This window comes from Dipodomys spectabilis, unplaced genomic scaffold (genome assembly GCF_019054845.1).
Source record: "Dipodomys spectabilis isolate Male_0828 unplaced genomic scaffold, ASM1905484v1 ptg000212l, whole genome shotgun sequence".
NCBI classification, from domain to species: domain Eukaryota; kingdom Metazoa; phylum Chordata; class Mammalia; order Rodentia; family Heteromyidae; genus Dipodomys; species Dipodomys spectabilis.
Window position 1 is genome coordinate 829,021 of NW_024870889.1, and position 19,033 is coordinate 848,053.

Below are 19,033 nucleotides of genomic sequence, written 5' to 3' on the forward strand. Positions count from 1 at the left end.
CTTTTTGAACTGCTTGTTTTCCTGTTTTTATTATACATTAGTATCGGTATTGCCCAGTGCATACTCATTCTCCCAAACATCGTTTTCCCCACTTGCCATATTGACAGAAGTGAGAAAAAGAGAAAAGAAAATAAAGAACTTGGGGAAACTGGGACCAAGTGCATTTGCGGGTGCACTGGCTGCAGTTGCAGGACGGCAGCTGCTCGGCTCACGCGCTGCATTGAGGTTTTCCTCCGCTCGTGTCGTGGCATGCGCTGTGTTTGTGCAGCGTGGTTTTCTCGAGGTGGATAGCTGAAGTTTGTGTTTACTTGGTGCTCAGGATTATGGAGTATCTCGCTGAGAGCCGTGCTCAGACCCACGGCTCCCGCCTGAGCTTCCCTTGGCCCGGAAGTTTATAGAGATGCCTATTGATACTCCACTGTGCTTAGAAGAGCTCTTGCTTGTTTCTTTGGTACCAGTACTAAGGCTTGACCCCAGGTCCTGGGCATTCTCTTAGCTTTTTTGCTCAAGGCTAGTGAGCCGCTACCATTTAAGCCACGCCCCCACTCCATCTCTTTGCCAGTTAATTGGAGGTAAGTGTCTCATGGACTTTCCTGCCCGGGCTGGTTTTGACCTGCAGTCCACAGTCAGCTCTCTGAGTAGTTAGGGTTACAAGCGTGAGACACCAGCATTTAGCTTTGTGGTCCACTTTCTTTTGCAGAGGTGGTTACTGAGATGGGCACTGAAGCGTTTTGGAAGTTTGGCTGCCGGCCACGCCAGAGTAACCGACTGCCTTAACCGAGCTCTCCTCTGCTCCCCTCACAGCTGCCCGCCCCTGCCCCGCTGCCCGGGAGGCACGTGGCCCCGCGCTCCTCAGCTCCCCTCTAGCCTTCCTCAGCCCAGCCACCCTTCCCGCCTCCACCTCTTCATGCTTGCACTTCAGCCGCCTCCCCGCAGCCACCTTGCCCGCAGCGTCCTCTGCTCCCTGCCACTCAAGCCCTGGCGCCCTTGGCCTCGGCTTCCTGGGCTGCACGACTGAACTAACCCCGGATAGTCTGCCCAAGACAGGGCACTGGCTCCGTGGCAGCTGCCTGCTCTGCCCGCTCTGTCCGTGCACTGCCTTCTTGACCTCGGCCTTGCTCCTTTTGGGTAGGTCTCCAGAGGTGGCTGTTCCCTCCTTGTGGCACTTCAGATTTGGGGGGTTGTGTGTGTGTGTGTGCACGCATGCATGTGCATGCATGCTGGTGCCTGGGTTTTGAACTCGGTCTGGTCTGGGTTTTTGCTGGAGAAATTACTGTGGAGATAAAGTCTCATGGAATTTTCGGCCTGGGCTAGCTCCAAACCGTGATCGTCCAGACCTCAGAGGCCTTTCAAGAGGCTAGGACTTTGTGAGCCACTGACCCCTGGTTCCTGGTCATGTTTACTTTCCTGGCTAAACCGGGGGTCTTTACACATGTCCGTCCTTCTCATCCACCCCCACCCCTCTGTGAAAAATCCATCCTGCCACACTCCCTTCTGAGTCAGGTTGAAGGTCTGTTAGTTCATGGCCCTACCAGTTTCTCCTACGTGCACCGTCCACCCTGTCCCTACTGCTGGGGTTCCCCTCCCTCCCTCCCTCCCTTCCTCCCTCCCTCCCTCCCTTCCTTCCTTCCTGCTTTCCATTCCCCCATGTTGATGTTTTTGTTCTTCTTTGAGGTGTTTTGTATCTTTTAATTGTGATCCAGACACATAAAGCCAAAACTGCTGAGGCAAGCCGTTTCCTAAATGCATAAACGTTAGACAAGACCAGCTGGTCCTCCTCCCTGGCCCCAGCCCCTCCTGTACGAGGGCTGTGTGCACTTCCACGTGTGCTGACATTTTCTAACAGCCGCACCACACACACAAAAAAGCTAAAACTCCTTTTAAGAATATTTTGTGGGGCGCCGGTGCTCACGCCTGTCACCTCAGCTGCTCAGGAGGCCGAGGTCTCCAGCCTGGGAAAGTCTGAGAGACTTTTATCTCCAAGGAACCACCAGAAAACTGGACGTGGCGCTGTGGCTCAAGTGGTAGATCTTCAGCCTTGAGCTGAGGGACAGCGCCCAGGCCCAGAGTTCAGGCCCCACGACCAGACCCCCCCCCCCCCCCCATCCAATATATCAAAAAATACTACAGCGTATACAGCAATATGAAACTGTAGATAAGATGTAGTTACCATTCCCCTCCACTGCAGAGTCCAGTGTGTGTTTTGAGTCCAGTGAGTGTTTTGTGTCCACAGCCATTTCCCTCAGGCAAGGGCTGTGAGCCGGGCCCAGGGCCTCTGAGCCACAGCCCCGCCCTCAGCTGGGACTGCAGGGCCCAGCTCCCAGCTCTGACAGTGCCCTGCCCACCTGCTGCTCTGCAGCCCACAGCACGCAGTGCCCTCTCTGGACTTGGGGCTGCTCTGCCTGACCCTTGGCGTGGCGCTCTCCTCTGAGACCCCGTCTTGAGGCCTGTCCTTTGTGCCTTGCCTCCCACCCCTGTGCTCCACCTCTGTCTGGAGCTTTTTTTTTTTTTTTTTTCTTTTTTTTGGAGTCGGTCGTAGGCTGTGAACTCTGGGCCTGGGCACTGTCCCTGCGCTCTTCAGCCTAATCCGAGCGCTCTACTGCTTGAGCCATAGCGCCACTTCCGGTTTTTCAGTAGTTGATTGGAGATAAGAGTATCACGGACTTTCCTGCCCGGGCTGGCTTTGAGCCGCGATCCTCAGATCTCAGCCTCCTGAGTAGCTGGGATTACAGGCGTGAGCCACCGGCGCCCAGCTATGTCTGGTGCTTCTTGAGGGCTGGAGTTTGCTGTCTCATCTCTCCAGATTTTCAAGATGCTGTGTGCCCCGCAGGGAGATTCCATGGCCTTACACAGACCCGGACTTCCTTGTCATTTTTCAGGCTGGGTGTGATATGGAGTATAGCTAGAAACGCAGCACTTGGGAGACTCAAACAGGAGGATGGCCAGCTGGAGGCTATCTAGTCGGCTCAGGCAGCCAAAAGAAACAAAAAAGGCCAGCAGTGGTGACCTGTGCCTGTAATCCCAGCTCATTGGGAGGTGGATGAAGGCAAAAAGCTAGCAAGACCGCACCTCAGGCGATGAGACAGGTGCTGGCATGCCCCGTGAGTCACGCACAAGGCAGCACCTGCAGAGCAGCACCTGCAGAGCAGCCCCAAGGAAGGAGGACTGGAGGCGGGGCTGGAGCTCCAGCCCCGGTGCCACAAAAAGGCTTTTCCCACCACGTATTTCCTGGAACAAAATCGAACCTCAGATAAACTGGACTCTGTAACTGTCATTTCAGTATTCATTGAGTGAAACATTCCAAGTGCTTCCGTTACTCTGAAAGGTGAGAGATGCTTTCTCTTTGTTCTCTCTTCTTCCTCCTCTTTCTTCTCTTTTTTTTGTGGCGCTGGAGTTTTGGAGATGGAGCTGTGCACTTTTGCCAGGAAAGTTTTTCTTTTTCTTTTCTCTCCTCTCCTCTCTCTCCCTCTCTTTCTCTTTGCCAGTCCTAGGTCTTGAACTTGGCACTGTTCCTGAGCTCTTTTGCTCAAGGCTAGCGCTCTACCACTTGAGCCTCAGCTCCACTTCTGGCTTTTTGTATGATTTTGTGGAGATAAGCGTCTCACTTTGAACGGTGATCCCCAGATCTCCTCCTGTGGAGCTAGGGTTATGGTGCATAGCTAGGGTTATGGGCATGAGTCACGGGCGCCTGGCTTTCTTCTGGTGGTACTAGAGTTTGAACTCAGGGACTTACACGTAGTAGGCAGGTGCTTTATTGCTGAGCCACTCTTAGAGCCTGAATTAGATGGCTCTGCCAACTAGCCCAGGACTTGTTTGTCCTACCTGCTTGTGGGGTGTCTCAGCCAGGCTGGCACCTGTTCCTGAGGAGCCTCCTGGCTGCCCTGTGTGCTGATCTCCAGAGCCTCAAGCCAGCTGCCTACCCTGGTGTCCAATGGTGTCTCCCAGCTTCCGCCTCTGTCCCTGCAGCTGTCCCTTCTGTTTAAGTCCTCGCCCTCCCCCCCAGCCTGCTGTGCACTGCTGTCCCCCCCCCAGGTGAAAACCCTCCACCCTCGCCCACACTGCCTTCTCTCCCTGCCACCCTCCTGGGTGTCGGCTCCATCGGAAGGGACACTGCGGTACTCGCCACTTGCTGTGCACTCTGCTTCTCCTCCTGGGTGGCATGGCAGTGACCCCTGACTTCCTGCAAGGAGTCTGTCACATTCCCAGGGGTCTCTGTAGGAAGGCCATGTGGCAGTGTCCACAGGCCTGCCTCTCCTCCTGCAGCGTGGGGGGCTCTCCAGCCTAGTTCTTGCTATGTAAATGCTGGTCGTTGGGTCTTGCACCAGAAGCTTCAGCTCAGCCGCAGCGTAGGGAAGAATGGGGAAGCCGGCTTGTTCCAGCAGCTTTTGAGTGGAAGCAGAGGGAGAGGCTGCCCGGTGTGGGAAGGAGGGCTGCACAAATGTGTGTCGGTATTTGGATTTCCCTGCAGGAAGTCACTCTGGATAAACAGCAGTAATTGAGGGCAGAGGATCTGGAATGCAGAAGAGAAAGCAGAGGCTTTCTAGAGTGTTCTTATGGATGAATTACGAGTGTTTTCACCTGCTGGTCAAACCCAGGAGGACTTTGCAGGGGGGCTGGGGTGTAAAGCCGTGGCTGGTGCTGGCTCCAGAGCCGACCCTTGGTTGGGAGGTTAGGAACTGTGCTGTGATTGGTGTGTTCTGCTTCCCTGGCCTTGTGCCCACCCACTTGTCACATCGTGCCACGCCCCACAGTTGAGATGAGGAATGTATGATCTAAAGGCCTGAGCACGTGCGCCGGGAGGGAAGCCTGAGTCAGACAAGTGAGAAGCGGGTGCCACTTTGGAGCCTCATTTAAGGCCTGTCTGGTTTCGGTCTGCTGGTGCCCAAACTGGACCAGAATGTGACAGTAATGTCGATTAGGTGTCCACAGCTATTTAGTTACAGCCACAGCTATTTAGAGTAGTCTGCAAGTAGGTTGTTTTTTTTGTTTTTGTCCAGTCCTGGGGCTTGAACTCGGAGGGCCACTGTCCCTGAGCTTCTTTTGCTCAAGACTAGCACTCTACCACTTGAGCCTCACCACCACTTCTGGCTTTTTCTGTGTTTGTGGTACTGAGGAATGGAACCCAGGGCTTCCTGCATGCTAGGCAAGCACTCTACCATGAAACCACATTCCCAGTCCTGTGTTTTTGTTTTTGTTTTGTTTTGTTTTTGGGTCCAGTCGGGGGCCTGAACTCTGGGCCTGGGCGCTGTCCCTCAGCTCTTCAGCTCAAGGCTAGCGCTCTACCACTTGAGCCACAGCGCCACTTACGGCTTTTTTCTTTTTGCTTATGTGGTGCTGAGGAATCGAACCCAGGGCCTCAGGCTTGCAAGGCAAGCACTCTACCACTGAGCCACCTTCCCAGCCCCCAGTCCTGTGTTTTTAATGTGCGAGTAAATTCTTTATTGTGCTTTGTCATTACAGAAACCTTTTTATTTTTTTTACGTTTTTTATTGTATAAATGCTGTACAGAGGGTTGCAGTTACATGAGCAAGGTAATGAGTCCATTTCCTACAAGCATTGTTGCCTCCTCCTTTGTTTACCCCCTGCTATGCCTTCCCCCCACCTCCACAACTACTTGCTCCCCAACAGAAACTTTAATACTATTTCTATAATTTTCATACCTTACAATCGCAAAGCAGTATTATTTTTGCATAACAGGACTAATAATATCTTGTGAGTTTGTTTTTGTATTTTTGGTTGTGGGTCTTGAACTCAGGGCCTGGGTGCTGTCCCTTAGCTTTTCAGCTCAAAGCTAGCGCTCTACCACTTGAGCCACAGCGCCACTTCCGGTTTTCTGATGGTTAATTGGAGATAAAAATCTCGTGGACTTTCCTGCCCGGGCTGGCTTTGAACTGCATCCTCAGATTTCAGTCTCCTGAATAGCTAGGATGACAGGTGTGAGCCACCAGCGCCCTGCATAGGACTATCTATTTTTTAATACTGGAATGTTTTGGGCTGGTTTTGTTGGTTTTTTGGTGCAGTTCCTGGGGCTTGAACTCACAGCCTAGGAGCTGTCCCTGAGCTTTTTTGGTCAAAGTTAACACTCTACCACTTGAGCCACAGTTCCACTTTGGCTTTGTTGGTGGTTAATTGTAAGTAAGAGCCTCACAGACTTTCACCCTGGGCTGGCTTTGAATCATGATCCTCAGATCTCAGCCTGCTGAGTACCTGGGACGAAAGGTGTGGGCCACTGGTGCCTGGCTGCCTGTGCTTTTCTTAAACCTCAAATGAAAGAAGCCACACTGCTGGGAATTTTCATGTCCATAAAAATGTGCACTGTGGATAGGTACAAGTGAAGTGGTTTTGATTGTGTATGGGGTTTGGCAAGGCGCAGAGCTGGAGAGCCGCTGTTCCGGGGTCGGCTGGCCAAGCACACCCGACAAGGCCCCTGCCCAGCTGGGCTCGAGCCGAGGGCCTCGGCAGCTGTCAGCCGGCCCAGCGCCGCCGCCCCACAGTGCAGGCTTGGGTCCTCTGCTGAAGAGCCGTGTCTGATGCACCCTGCCGGGGTGCTGCTCCGCTCTTAGTGCTTGCCATTCTCTTGGTCAGGTGCCAGTGACAGGAAGGTCACTAGGAGGACATGGAAGAGGCAGGGACGGGAGGACAGCCGTGCGCCTCCCGCCCTGGGCCAGCGTGGCTCCCGTGCTGTGTGCGGCTCATTCTCGCCTGTCTGGGTCCGTTCTCACCGACCCAGCGTCTCATTTTTATGTAATCAACTGGTATGGCTCATTAATTTCCTTTCCATCTTTTTTTTTTTCAAACTTTTTGTCAGTCATGGGGCCTGAACTCTGGGCCTGGGCGCTGTCCCTCAGCTCTTCAGCTCAAGGCGAGCGCTCTACCACTGAGTCACAGCGCTACTTCCGGCTTTTTTCTGCTTATGTGGTGCTGAGGAATGGAGCCCAGGGCCTCATGCGTGCGAGGCAAGCGCCCTACGGCTGAGCCACCTTCCCAGCCTGTTATTCTTAGTTAATTCTGTGCTGCTGGCTGGAACGCAGTGCTGCTCTCGGGCGTGGCCGCGGTCCCTGGCAGACCACCTGCCCCAGCCTTTGTCTACCAGTGAGGTCACTTTGTTTCTGTCTTCTTCTGTAACAGAACCACACCCAGCAGTCGCAGTCAAGGTGTGTGTGTGTGCAGGGTGTGCACACATCGTGTGTCGCCCGCGCATGCACACAGGTGCAGGATGTGCACACCACACCCTCGTGCGGGGCAGTGGCATGGTGAGACTTTTGGCAGAAGTTGTTCCCAGTCGGGACTTGGAGACGCAGCAGCCTCCCGAGCGCACGCCGGGGAGGCCGTGAGCACGCGTGGGGGCCCGGCCCAGCCCGGGCCCGGCCGCCTGCTCGCTTGGCGCCTGGTGCCTCGCACTTGATGCCTTCTGTTCTTTTAGTCTCCAAGACCAGACTGCTGCCCTGTGGCCGCTGGCGGGCGGCAGGCGAGTGGGCCGGCAGTGCGTGGACGGTGATGTCCTCTGCCTCGTGCTGGGTGTGTGTGTGTGGGGGGGGGTGTTTGAGATCTTCCAGGCCAACATGCGTGAGGGAGGGGGCTGCCGGCCGCCCTCGGACCCCGCCTCGTGCCGCAGAGCAGGGGCGCGTGACCCGCGGGCACAGGGGACGCAGAGAAAGCCGTGTGGACAGAGGCTTTCCGCGCGTCCGTGGAGAGCAAGCTGCGGCCCCACGAACCTGAGTGTCACTGGCGTGCCACGCAGCCCGGCGTCTGGGCCGGCACGGGCTCTCGGCGCACACTTGCTCACGATGAGCAGCTCCCTCCGTCAGGGCCACAGGTGGCCCGACCCCTGTGCGCAGGTCTAGAGCTGGTTCTCCTGGGCCAAGGGCTCGGGCTGGCCAGCCGTCGGCAGGATGAGTGCCAGTGCGGAGGCCTGGCGGCGCGCGCGGCCCTCCCCGAGAAGCACGCACGAGTTCCTGTACAACTTCTCTATTGTGATAACGTGTTCTCCTTTGTCTTCACAGAGACTAATAGACAAGTCACGCGTAAGCTGTGTCAAATGGGTGCCCGGCTCGGAAAGCCTTTTCCTAGTAGCCCATTCGAGTGGGAACATGTACTTGTATAATGTGGAGCACACTTGTGGCACCACAGCCCCCCACTACCAGCTTCTGAAGCAGGGAGAGAGCTTTGCCGTGCACACTTGCAAGAGCAAATCCACGAGGAACCCTCTCCTTAAGTGGACGGTGGGCGAGGGGGCCCTCAACGAGTTTGCTTTCTCCCCAGATGGCAAGTTCTTAGCGTGCGTGAGCCAGGACGGGTTTCTGCGCGTGTTCAACTTCGACGCGGTGGAGCTGCACGGCACGATGAAAAGCTACTTTGGGGGCTTGCTGTGTGTGTGCTGGAGCCCGGACGGCAAGTACATCGTGACGGGCGGCGAGGACGACCTGGTGACGGTCTGGTCCTTTGTGGACTGCCGGGTCATAGCGAGAGGCCACGGGCACAAGTCGTGGGTCAGCGTGGTGGCATTCGACCCCTACACCACGAGCGTGGAGGAGAGCGACCCGCTGGAGTTCAGCGGCAGCGACGAGGACTTCCAGGACCTTCTGCACTTTGGCAGAGACCGAGCCAACAGCACACAGTCCAGGCTGTCCAAGCGGAACTCGACCGACAGCCGCCCCGTGAGCGTCACGTATCGGTTCGGCTCGGTGGGCCAGGACACACAGCTGTGCTTGTGGGACCTCACGGAAGACATTCTTTTCCCCCACCAACCCCTGTCGAGGGCCAGGACACACACCAATGTCATGAACGCCACCAGCCCTCCCGCCGGGAGCAATGGCAACAGTGTCACCACGCCCGGGAGCTCGGTGCCCCCTCCGCTGCCGCGGTCCAACAGCCTCCCGCACTCGGCCGTGTCCAGCGCGGGCAGCAAGAGCAGCGTCCCCGACGGGGCCCTCGCCGCCGGCGTCAGCAAGTTCGCAACCCTCTCGCTGCACGACCGGAAGGAGAGGCACCACGAGAAAGACCACAAGCGGAACCACAGCATGGGACACATTTCTAGCAAGAGCAGTGACAAACTGAACCTAGTTACGAAAGCCAGAACGGACCCCGCTAAAACTCTGGGGACGCCCCTGTGTCCTCGGATGGAAGACGTCCCCCTGTTAGAGCCGCTGATCTGTAAAAAGATCGCGCACGAAAGACTGACTGTATTAATTTTTCTTGAAGACTGTATAGTCACTGCTTGTCAGGAGGGATTTATTTGCACATGGGGAAGGCCTGGGAAAGTGGTAAGTTTTAACCCTTAACGCTGCCCGGACCGAGAGCGGGGCTAGCCAGCGGGGGAGGGGTGGGGTGTACAATGAATGTGAATGACACTTCTTATTCCTAATGTAAAACTAAATGCATCAGAGCCATAATTTTGGATACTGCATGCCATGTAATTCTGAATCATTTGAGAATCCACCTTAGAGCGCAGAGAAAAAAAATATATAATCCAACTAATTGCCAGCCGAGTTGGTCGTCCTTGCAGGAGTCTGCAGAGCCCCGGTCGGCATCCTGTGCCAGAGTATTTCAGTTCCAGGGCAATCATGACAGCATGGGGAAGCAAGGCCTTTAACGTGCTGAAATTACAGTTTATGCTTTAACTGGAATATTTTTGCCTAACTACCCAACTAGACTGTTGTACACCTGATCAGAGTGTGTGTTCAGTACAGATGGCCAATAACCGTCATTTGTAGTCCAATTTTTTATCTTAAATCATAAAAATGTGTAGGAATTGATGAAATTTAACTTTAGGAACAAAGCGTTCAGCAGGGTTGATTGATATTATTTTTACATTGTTCTGGCAATCCACAGAAAGAGCCTTAATTTTTAAAAACCCATTTTAGTCATTTTATGACAATTTAAAATTGTTTAATAAACATCTTTTTTCAAAGAAGCAGTTTGTAGAACTTTGATTGAGACTCTGCACGAAAATCTCCACCTGCTCCCGAGCCTGGAGAGTGACCTGCCCGAAACAAGGTGGATGTGTCGCGTGTGGGCTCCCCCACGTGGCCCCGGACAAGAGAGCTTCTGTTGCCTTTGGTTTTCCCTCCCCTCTGGGCCAGGAAGGTGTGGCTGCAGGCGGTGGTCAGCCCGCGTGGCCGTCCAGTGCTGCTCCGTGGTGCCGGGTGCGCAGCAGGGTGCCGGAGGGCGGCCTCCCTTGGCGCAGCCCTGGATGGCAGCTGGGCCCTGGGGGCCTCTGGGACGCAGACGCTGACCTAGGGCCCAGTGCTGCGAGTGCTGCGTCTGGGGACGGGTCTCGGGTGAAGCGAGTGGCTCCTGGGGGCCTCAGGCGTTCAGAAGTTGGTTTCAGTCGTTTTCTCCGTGGATCTGGAGGCTCTTGGAGCTGTAGAACTTGTGTTGAGAGCTGTGTATTTTGGCACTTGGTCGTTTTTGTTTTGTGTACCTTTGTGATCCTGTAGAGCGCTGGGTAGTGTGAAGAGTGAGTGTGTGGTTTTGCAAGTGTTTCTGCCTTGTCGAAATCCATGGGCCTGTCCCCCCCCCCCCCCCCCCTTAACCTCAGCCTCCCCACAGTCTGGGCTGGGGCCAGGGCCGCTGCCACTTCTGAGTGCCCACGGCCCGATCCACGCACCCCGGGCCCGTCCTGCACCCCGCACAGTGGCTCCTGTTCCGCGTGGCCATGGCGGCCCCCCCCCCCCCATGCCAGGGCCTTTCCACGCCGAGCCGAGTGATTGTCAGTGTCCCAGCTACCGGCGCGTCTGGTCCTTCGTTCCTAGGAACGTCCGGCGGCCGTCCCAGCCTGAGGGCAGTGGGCTGCACGGGGCTTAGCGATGGGGTCCCGCACACTTTGCACACCTGCACGGTGGTAGAAATTCTAATGCTGCGGAGACAGCGAGTGTGCAGTCTGGAAATTCAGGACTCTGACCTGGGCTACGCACAGGTAAGGGGGGGGCGAGGCCCCCGTGACCCTCGTTCCCAGGGCGCCGACTTCCTGCGCAGGCCCAGCGGGGCCAGGACTGGGGGGGGGCGCGTCCGCACCGCCTCCCTCCCCCTCCGCGTGCTGTGGGCGCGGTTGGGCTTTGGCCGCCATCTTGCCCAGCGTCTGCGGAGGAGGGGCGTGTCCCGTCTGGCTGGGCCCCTGGGGACCCCGCAGTCTTCCCCTTTCTGGGGTTCCTCTGTCCGCCCCCGCCGGGCCACCCGGGGGACGCCTGGCCCCCCGCGTCCCCTCTGCTCCCCGACTCCGCCCCCTTTGGCAGTGGGTGGGGCGCTGTGCGGAATGCTGTGCGGGACGGGGGGCGCTGTGCGGGACGGGGGTGCTGTGCGGGACGGGGGGGGCGCTGTGCGGGACGGGGGGGGTGCTGTGCGGGACGGGGGTGCTGTGCGGGACGGGGGGGGCGCTGTGCGGGACGGGGGGCGCTGTGCGGGACGGGGGTGCTGTGCGGGACGGGGGCGCTGTGCGGGACGGGGGCGCTGTGCGGAATGCTGTGCGGGACGGGGGGGGTGCTGTGCGGGACGGGGGGCGCTGTGCGGGACGGGGGTGCTGTGCTGGACAGGGGCGCTGTGCGGAATGCTGTGCGGGACGGGGGCGGTGCTGTGCGGGACGGGGGGCGCTGTGCGGAACGGGGGCGCTGTGCGGGACGGGGGGGCGCTGTGCGGGACGGGGGGGCTGTGCGGGACGGGGGGGCGCTGTGCGGGACGGGGGGGTGCTGTGCGGGACGGGGGGGCGCTGTGCGGGACGGGGGGGGCTGTGCGGGACGGGGGGGGGTGCTGTGCGGGACGGGGGCGCTGTGCGGGACGGGGGCGCTGTGCGGGACGGGGGGGGCGCTGTGCGGGACGGGGGGGGCTGTGTGGGACGGGGGGGCGCTGTGCGGGACGGGGGGGGTGCTGTGCGGGACGGGGGGGGCTGTGCGGGACGGGGGGGCGCTGTGTGGGACGGGGGGCGCTGTGCGGGACGGGGGGGCGCTGTGCGGGGGGGGGCGCTGTGTGGGACGGGGGGGGCGCTGTGCGGGACGGGGGGGGCTGTGCGGGGGGGGGCGCTGTGCGGGACGGGGGGGGGGCTGTGTGGGACGGGGGGGGCGCTGTGCGGGGGGGGCGCTGTGCGGGGGGGGGGCGCTGTGCGGGACGGGGGGGCGCTGTGCGGGGGGGGGGCGCTGTGCGGGACGGGGGGGTGCTGTGCGGGCCGGGGGCGCTGTGCGGGCGCTGGCCGGGACCGGAGCGGGCGCGGGGGCAGCCTCCTGAGCCAAACGCCTTTTCTAACCCGGCTCCTGGAGGAAGGCACGGCTGGGCGGGCAAGGCCGCTTCCGCGGTCAGGTCCATGGCAGGCGGGCCGGGCCGCTCCGGCTCCGCGCGCAGATGGCAGCCGGGGCCTCCATCCGGGGCTCCCGCATGGCGGAGGGGCGCCCACGCCGGCCGCACCCCCGCCTGGCGTCTCTGACCAAAGGGGAGCCCCTCGAGACGCCTGCACAGGGGTGCTCCGGGGCCCCCGGGCTCGGGGGACCTGCCCAGAACCCTGCCAAGACCAAGGGCGGGGAAGGGTCAGGAAGGGGGGGGGGGGGAGGCGGATCAAAGTCCCAGGCTGGCCCGACCAGCTATGGCCCGGGAGGGAGAGCGCCCCGCTCCCCCAAGATAGGGGAGAAAGGCCATGGAACTCGGTGGTCTGCGTGGGTACATGCGTGTGCCCAGGGTGGGCTCTGGCCTTGGCCTTCACACCTGACCTCTGCACTTGGCTTAGCTCTTGCCCCCCCCCCCCCTTCTTTCTTACCTGGAGCTGGAAGTGACTAACCCCAGCTGCTGGCCCCGCAGCTCAGTGGGGAGGGCCGGCAGAAGCAACAGCCTGGCCTGCGCCAGTCTGGGCAAAAGTGGGATCCTAGCTCAAAAATAACCAGCACAAAATGGGTTGGAAGCGTGGTTCAAGCAGGAGAGCATTTGCCTAGCAATCACAAAGCTCTAAGAACCACCAACCTCCCCCCATGCCACTCCCCCCCCCCCCCAAATCGTGTTAAATATGTCCTGGAATTGGTGAGGCTCCTGTGTGCAGCTGCAGGAGAGGCGGTTTCCTCCTGCCTGGAGGATGTTGTGGGTTGAGGAAACTCTGAAAAGGAGCTGGCCGAAGGGCCGGGAGGGCTAGAGGCGCCTTTCAGGACCCAGACACCACACAGCGCTGCAGGTGGCCAGCATGGACGCAGTGCGGTGACTGTGACGGGACCGCCGAGGTCCCACCTGCATCCTGCGGCCAAGCTCTGGGGCCAAGGCTGCCCTGGGTGCGGCTTCTGGTCCCCCTGGGTTACAGCTCTGCCCAGAGCTCTGCTCTGAGCCTTGTCCAGCACGCCTCCCACCCTGGCTGTTGGCAGCTGCTTTGGGTTAACTGTCACCTTTGCGACTGAGATCTCAAGTTCAAAATGGAGACGCTGTCCCCGGGGGCACAGCTCGGCCGCCACGTGTGTCCTGTGCAGCCGCTGCCCTGGTGAAGCTGCTATCTCCCAAGTGTAAATCCCAAGTGTAAAGACCAATGTCCTGCGGTTGCAATGTCTGTACACCTAAGTGGATGGAAGGTTGTTGGGTGACGGGGTAGAAAATCGTGTGGATATTTTTCCTCAGTGAAAAAGCAAAAGTAGAACTGACATGACATGTATTTTTTGAACACTCATCGAATTCCTTTACAACTCGAATAAATTCCATAGTGCTTTCCTAACATGCAACAGTTCTTAAGTGTTGGCAATAATTACTGAAGCTTGAGTATCAAAGTTGTTAACTTTATTATTCCCAGCAGACCACGTTTGTTTCGCTTTGTTTTGTAGCTGTTCCCTTGTCACTGCCACAGCTGAGGCTTCCGACGCCCGGCCGGCCATGCTGCAGCGCCTGGAGCTTGCCGGCCATGCTGCAGCGCCTGGAGCTTGCCGGCCATGCTGCAGCGCCTGGAGCTTGTCCACTGTCCACTGACGTTAAATAAACGGGCGTGGCTGCTCTGTCATGTAGATAGCTTTCAGTAGTCATTTCGCATCTGATCCTTGCGAATGCTCAGTGAGCCCACACAAATGTTTCCAAATGCTGTAAGATGATCAGCCCCGTGATGCGCTGCGTCCCGTGCCCGAGCTGAGCGTGTCACACTTGACACCTAGTCAAAGCTGCTGCTGCAACAGAGGACCACAGCGCCCTCCGGCGAGCTGGGCGGGTGGGCCACGTTCCCGCCTCTGGTGCCTAGCGCTTGCCTGGGCTTTGAGCCTGAGGCCAGGCAGGGCAGCAGGAGCTGGTGAACCAGCGCTTCCACTGCTGGCGTGGCCCAAGGGTTTGAGGAAGGGTGCGGATGTGTGGACCCTGGGTGATGGCCAAGGGCGGGCAGGCCTGAGCGCCCGTCTGCTGTCCTGGGCGGGGGGAGGGGGGGGGGTCCTACAGGCCGGCCATGGCCCAGCAGACCCCGACCCTCCGGGTCCGGGCTGCCCTTCTGCCACAGTGGCTTCAGCTCGGGAACTGGAGAGGCTCCGAGTCCCCCAGGCCTCGTCTTCCCGCCTGCGTGTCTTGGGCTGCCCTCCACCGGCCGCGCCCTCCCTTTCCTGCTTTCCTGACAACGCACTCGGTGCTGTCTTTTGTGGTAGCGACCAGGGGACACGGGTCCTGCGTGCCATCTTCCATCAGGGGGCAGGAGGGGGCTGGTGGCAGGCAGGAAGGAGCCAGCGTGTCAGGGCCTGGACAAGCAGCTCGTTGTGGGCGCGGATAGTGGCGACCCCAGAGGCGGCCAGCGCCCACCCTGTTATCTCCTGCTCTTTCCTATAGCAGTTCCCAAGGTGCTGGGATGATAGGTGTGCACAACCACCCCCTGCTGGTGAAGGATGGATTCATTCAGTGAAGAGAAATGCAGCCAGTAGGAGCAGGGGTGGCAGGAAGTTCGCCTGGCAGGTGTTTCTCGTCCTTTTTTTGTGCTTCTCACTTTACAAGTAAGCGCGTCACTGCTGGTCTGCGCCTGAGATGAGTTAGTGCGGGGAATTCCGGCAGAGCCAGGGCCTGCCTTCTCCCGGGGCCCCCCAGCCCCCCAACTCCAGGTCTGGACTGGCTGCAGCCCGCAGCGAGGTCCGTCTGGGAGTTGGCCAGACAGCGCCTGGGGCCGGGCGCGCAGCCCCAGCGTCCCGGCCTCCCCACAGCTTGGCCCTGAGGCTCCTTCCTCCCAGATACTCACGCGTCGCAGGAGGAAGCGGACGTGACTTCAGGGGTCCCTTTCTCTGATGCGGTGCCCACTAGGGCGGGGCACGCACACGTGCCTTCCTTTCTTGTAAGTTGTCTTTAAAATGGCGTTTCCTGGCCACGCTGGTGGTTCCTGCCCAGCCCGGGAGCCGGGTAGCTCCTCAGTGCCGACATGAAATCCCCACGAGAAACCAGGTGACCACTAGGCCCAGGCGGCTTGACTGCGAGGTGCGGGGCGGCGGGCGGCTCCCCTTGGGGGGTCGGGGGGGACGGGGCAGCGGCTTCACTGCTTCCATCCTTTAATGGCCCCGCGTGCGCCCCGCCGCCCCCAGCCACAGTGTCCCACGGAGCCCAGCGCGCGTGAGCAGTGGCCGCCGGGGCGGGAGGGGCCGCGGTGAATGTCGGGCCGTCCCCACCGGAGCCGCCCGCCCCGCGTCCCCTTCGCTCCTCAGCCCCCGACGCTGCTGGCCTCACACCCGGGTCCCACGGCCCCAGCACGGCGGGCGCCTGCCACGGAGCACTCTGGAGGCCAAGCCCACCGGTCTGTCCCCTACCTGCCCACAAGGGGCTACGCCTGGCCTTCCCAACATGGCAAGGGGGCCTCCAGGGGGTGCACAGGAGCTCAGGCTGAGGGGATCTCCCACAAGCGCCTGACTTGAGAGGGAGGGAGGCTGGGGGGAGGGCAGGGTGGCTGGGGGGTCAGGGAGGGAGGCTGGCTGGGGGGGGTCAGGGAGGGAGGCTGGTGGGGGGGTCAGGGAGGGAGGCTGGCTGGGGTGGGGGTCAAGGAGGGAGGCTGGCGGGGGGTGGGGGTCAGGGAGGGAGGCTGGCGGGGGGTGGGGGTCAGGGAGGGAGGCTGGCTGGGGTGGGGGTCAGGAAGGGAGGCTGGCTGGGGGGGTCAGGGAGGGAGCCTGGCTGGGGGGGGTCAGGGCGGGAGGCTGCCTAGGGTGGGGGTCAGGAAAGGAGGCTGGCTGGGGGGGGGGGTCAGGGAGGGAGGCTGGCTGGGGGCAGGCCGCCCTCGGGCTGGAGCCTGAGCTGTGCTCACCTGCAGCCCGCGAGGAGGACTCAGCATCTCACTGGGTCACCTCTGTGTGACACACCCCGGCCCCACTGCCCCACCAGGGCCACTGAGGCCCGCGCCGGCAGCCCACGGGCGACGGCAGGGGACTGCGCTGCGGCCTCGGCACACACGAGCTCTGTGTGAAGTACAGACAGAGTCTGCGTGCCTCTGAACGCTGTTTTTAGCTGCGATGCGATGTGGTCGCTACAGCCAGGTCAGCTACTGCGGTCACTCCTGCGCCTCCAGCGCAGCGGAGCGCGGACCGGGCGCAGGGCGGCCCCACGCGGCTGAGCCTGTCTGGTCTACGTCACCGGGCAGATGACTTGAGGGTCAGTTTCAGATTGTCAGCCCTTATTCATGTCCCTAGGTCTGTCAGATGCGCGGGTCTGTGGCTGTCACCTGCAGCCCGATGGTGGGAAGCAGCCCTCAGCTCAGCGCAGGGGAAAGTGTGCATTCGTGGAGCTGAGCAACAATCTGCAGCCCCAGTGTGACCCTTTTTTAAAAAAACAATTATTTTTGGTGCAGGCCTAGGGCTTGACCTCAGGCCTGGGCGCTGTCCCTGACCTTTCTTGCTCAAGGCTAGTGCTCTACCACTTGTGCCACAGCTCCACTCCCAGCTTTTTGGTGGTTAGCTAGAGAGAAGAGTTTCATGGGCTTTCTTGCCAAGGCTGGCTTCAATCCTCGGATCTTAGCCTCTTGAATAGGATTTCAGGCATGCACCACTGGCTTCTGCCTTGGACTATTTATAATCTTCAAATTATTCCTAATACCTGAGAAGCAAACTTTGGGGTAAGTGTGCAGCCTAGGGTAGGGGCAGGGGGAAGCAGTCTTCCTGTCCAAGGCGAGCTGTGCACTGCACATCTGGAAAGCGTGAGCTCCTTCCCCGTGGGTGGAGCCCCCCGGCTTCCAAGCAGGTGTGGGCTCCCGCTCCCCCTTCGAGGGCCCGCCCCACTGCAGCGTCCTGGCAGGAATCCTCAGCCAGGCCCTGCCCCTCTCTTACCTACTGGGTCAACACACTGAAGGTCAGCTAAGAAATGCAAGGACAGACCGAGCGCCTAGCGACCTCAGGAGGCTGAGGTCTGAGGATTGCAGTTCAAAGCCAGCCAGGGCAGGAAAGTCTGTACGACTCTTATCTCCAATAAACTACTCAGAAAAACCTGGAAGTAGTGCTGTGGCTCAAGTGGTAGAGTGCTAGCCTTGAACACAAAGAGGCTCAGGGACAGCGCCCAGGCCCTGAGTTCAAGCCCCAAGACTGGCAAAAATAATTAAAAATAAAAATAAAAGAATGCAAGGACGCAAGAGGCCTGGGGAGGAAAACGCTTATGCAAGTGCCTGCACACTCGTCTTGGGGCCCAGCTGGCTCTGCGGGGCTGGCAGCGCAGCTGCAGCTCTCCACAGGGCTGAAGGCTCTGGAAGTACCAGGAAGTAGCTGCACCCTGGTCTCAGGCCCCGGAGACCCCTCCACACACCCTCCCCCCCATGCTGCCAGCCTCTCCTCCTGGCAGGGCTGAGGCCCAGGCCTTACCTCCGGCGAGACTGGAGTGGCTGGACGGATGGCTGCGCCGAGCCCTGGGAAGCGGGAGACACCAGCTGGACAGATGTGGCTCCGCACGTGCCAGAGTGGGGCACGCTGGGCTCCTCGCCCTGTGTCTCGCTGGATTAATGCGAAATGCTTTGTTTGCAGGGCTTATTGTCATCCCCAAACCAGGCCAGTTCTCCAGGTGGAACGGTAGTGTAGCGACCCATTGCTGCACCAGACTCCCCGATGCCAGCGGACCAGAGGGTGAGGAAGACCGTGTCAGAGCCCTGACCGCACCGGAGCAGGTGGGCCGGCCGGCCGAGAGACACCGGAGGCCCTGTGGCCTGGCGGGCAGTGCGCCGCGCCGCGCCCCGCGCCCTGCAGCTCGCCCGAGGCTGTCCCGTTTGCAAGTCAGTCTCTTGGGGCCCTCCTGCTTCTCGCTCTGCGACTCAGCGTAGCCAAGGCGCATCAGACACAACATATGCAGATGCCGCACAGTGTAAGTACATTTCTTGGACAAGAAATCTCCTTGGACTGTTAGAAACACTTCTCTCTGGTGTTGCACTGATTGTTTTATACCGTCGGTGTTCAGAGGACAGCTGGCGCACTCGCAAAGCGCTGCTACCTCTGACTTAGCGCGTAATCCGGGAAGACATGCTGCAGTCCTAGACTTCAAATACTGTTTGCACTTAAAATAGTTCCACGCTGACAGCCAGTGACTGTGCGCAGTGGATTCCTGCCCACCGAGGTGTGAAGACGCCTTTTACCTGTTAACCTATTTTAATACTATTGTTTCCAATGCAATCAACTGTATTTTATGTGTAAATAATGTAATTCTCCAACTGGAGGAACAAGCTCCCTCACTAGTAATTTTCATCACTTAAGAGTGATCTTTCTAATTCACAAAAGCGTTAATATTAAAATTATGTTGCAAATATGATCTGGATGATCTTTTGTTAAGCAGCTCAAAGCGAGGGGCTCCTCGCGGCTGCGGATGGGAAGTGGCTGCAGGGGCCTCCCTGGGCTTCCCCCGCCCAAGGCCAGCCGAGCACCCTGGGCTGGCCTCGAACGCCAGGGGACTACAAGTGTGCACTGCCACACCTGGCTAGGGATGTAAGTGTGCCCCACCAGCAGCCATGCCTGGACTCACCGTTTTAAGTGAAAAATAGGAATCTTTAATTCTTAATCAACTTATAAATCCCATTCTGAATGACCATAGGCAAAGCACAGCGTTTCAAAGTACTTTGATGTTTTGGTCATTCTCAAGCACTGGCTACAAAGAAAAAATGCCACCCTGAAGTCCA

General features: G+C 59.2%; 1 protein-coding gene across 8 annotated transcripts in view; it reads left to right on the forward strand.

The window, feature by feature from the left end:
* The window catches only part of Wdr20 (WD repeat domain 20), a 56,770-nt gene extending 38,103 nt beyond the window's left edge, over positions 1-18,667 (forward strand). For 4 of the 8 annotated variants that reach the window (XM_042696882.1, XM_042696883.1, XM_042696886.1 and 1 more), the window contains 2 exons: positions 8,004-9,263; positions 17,895-18,667. In XM_042696882.1, coding sequence (XP_042552816.1) covers positions 8,004-9,263; positions 17,895-17,948 — 1,314 coding nt within the window. In that variant the 3' untranslated portion in view covers positions 17,949-18,667. Of the gene's footprint in view, positions 1-8,003; positions 9,914-17,894 lie in introns of those variants that run through there. The other 4 variants (XM_042696888.1, XM_042696889.1, XM_042696890.1 and 1 more) reach the window with 2 other exon arrangements.
* Positions 18,668-19,033: the final 366 nt, after the last annotated feature.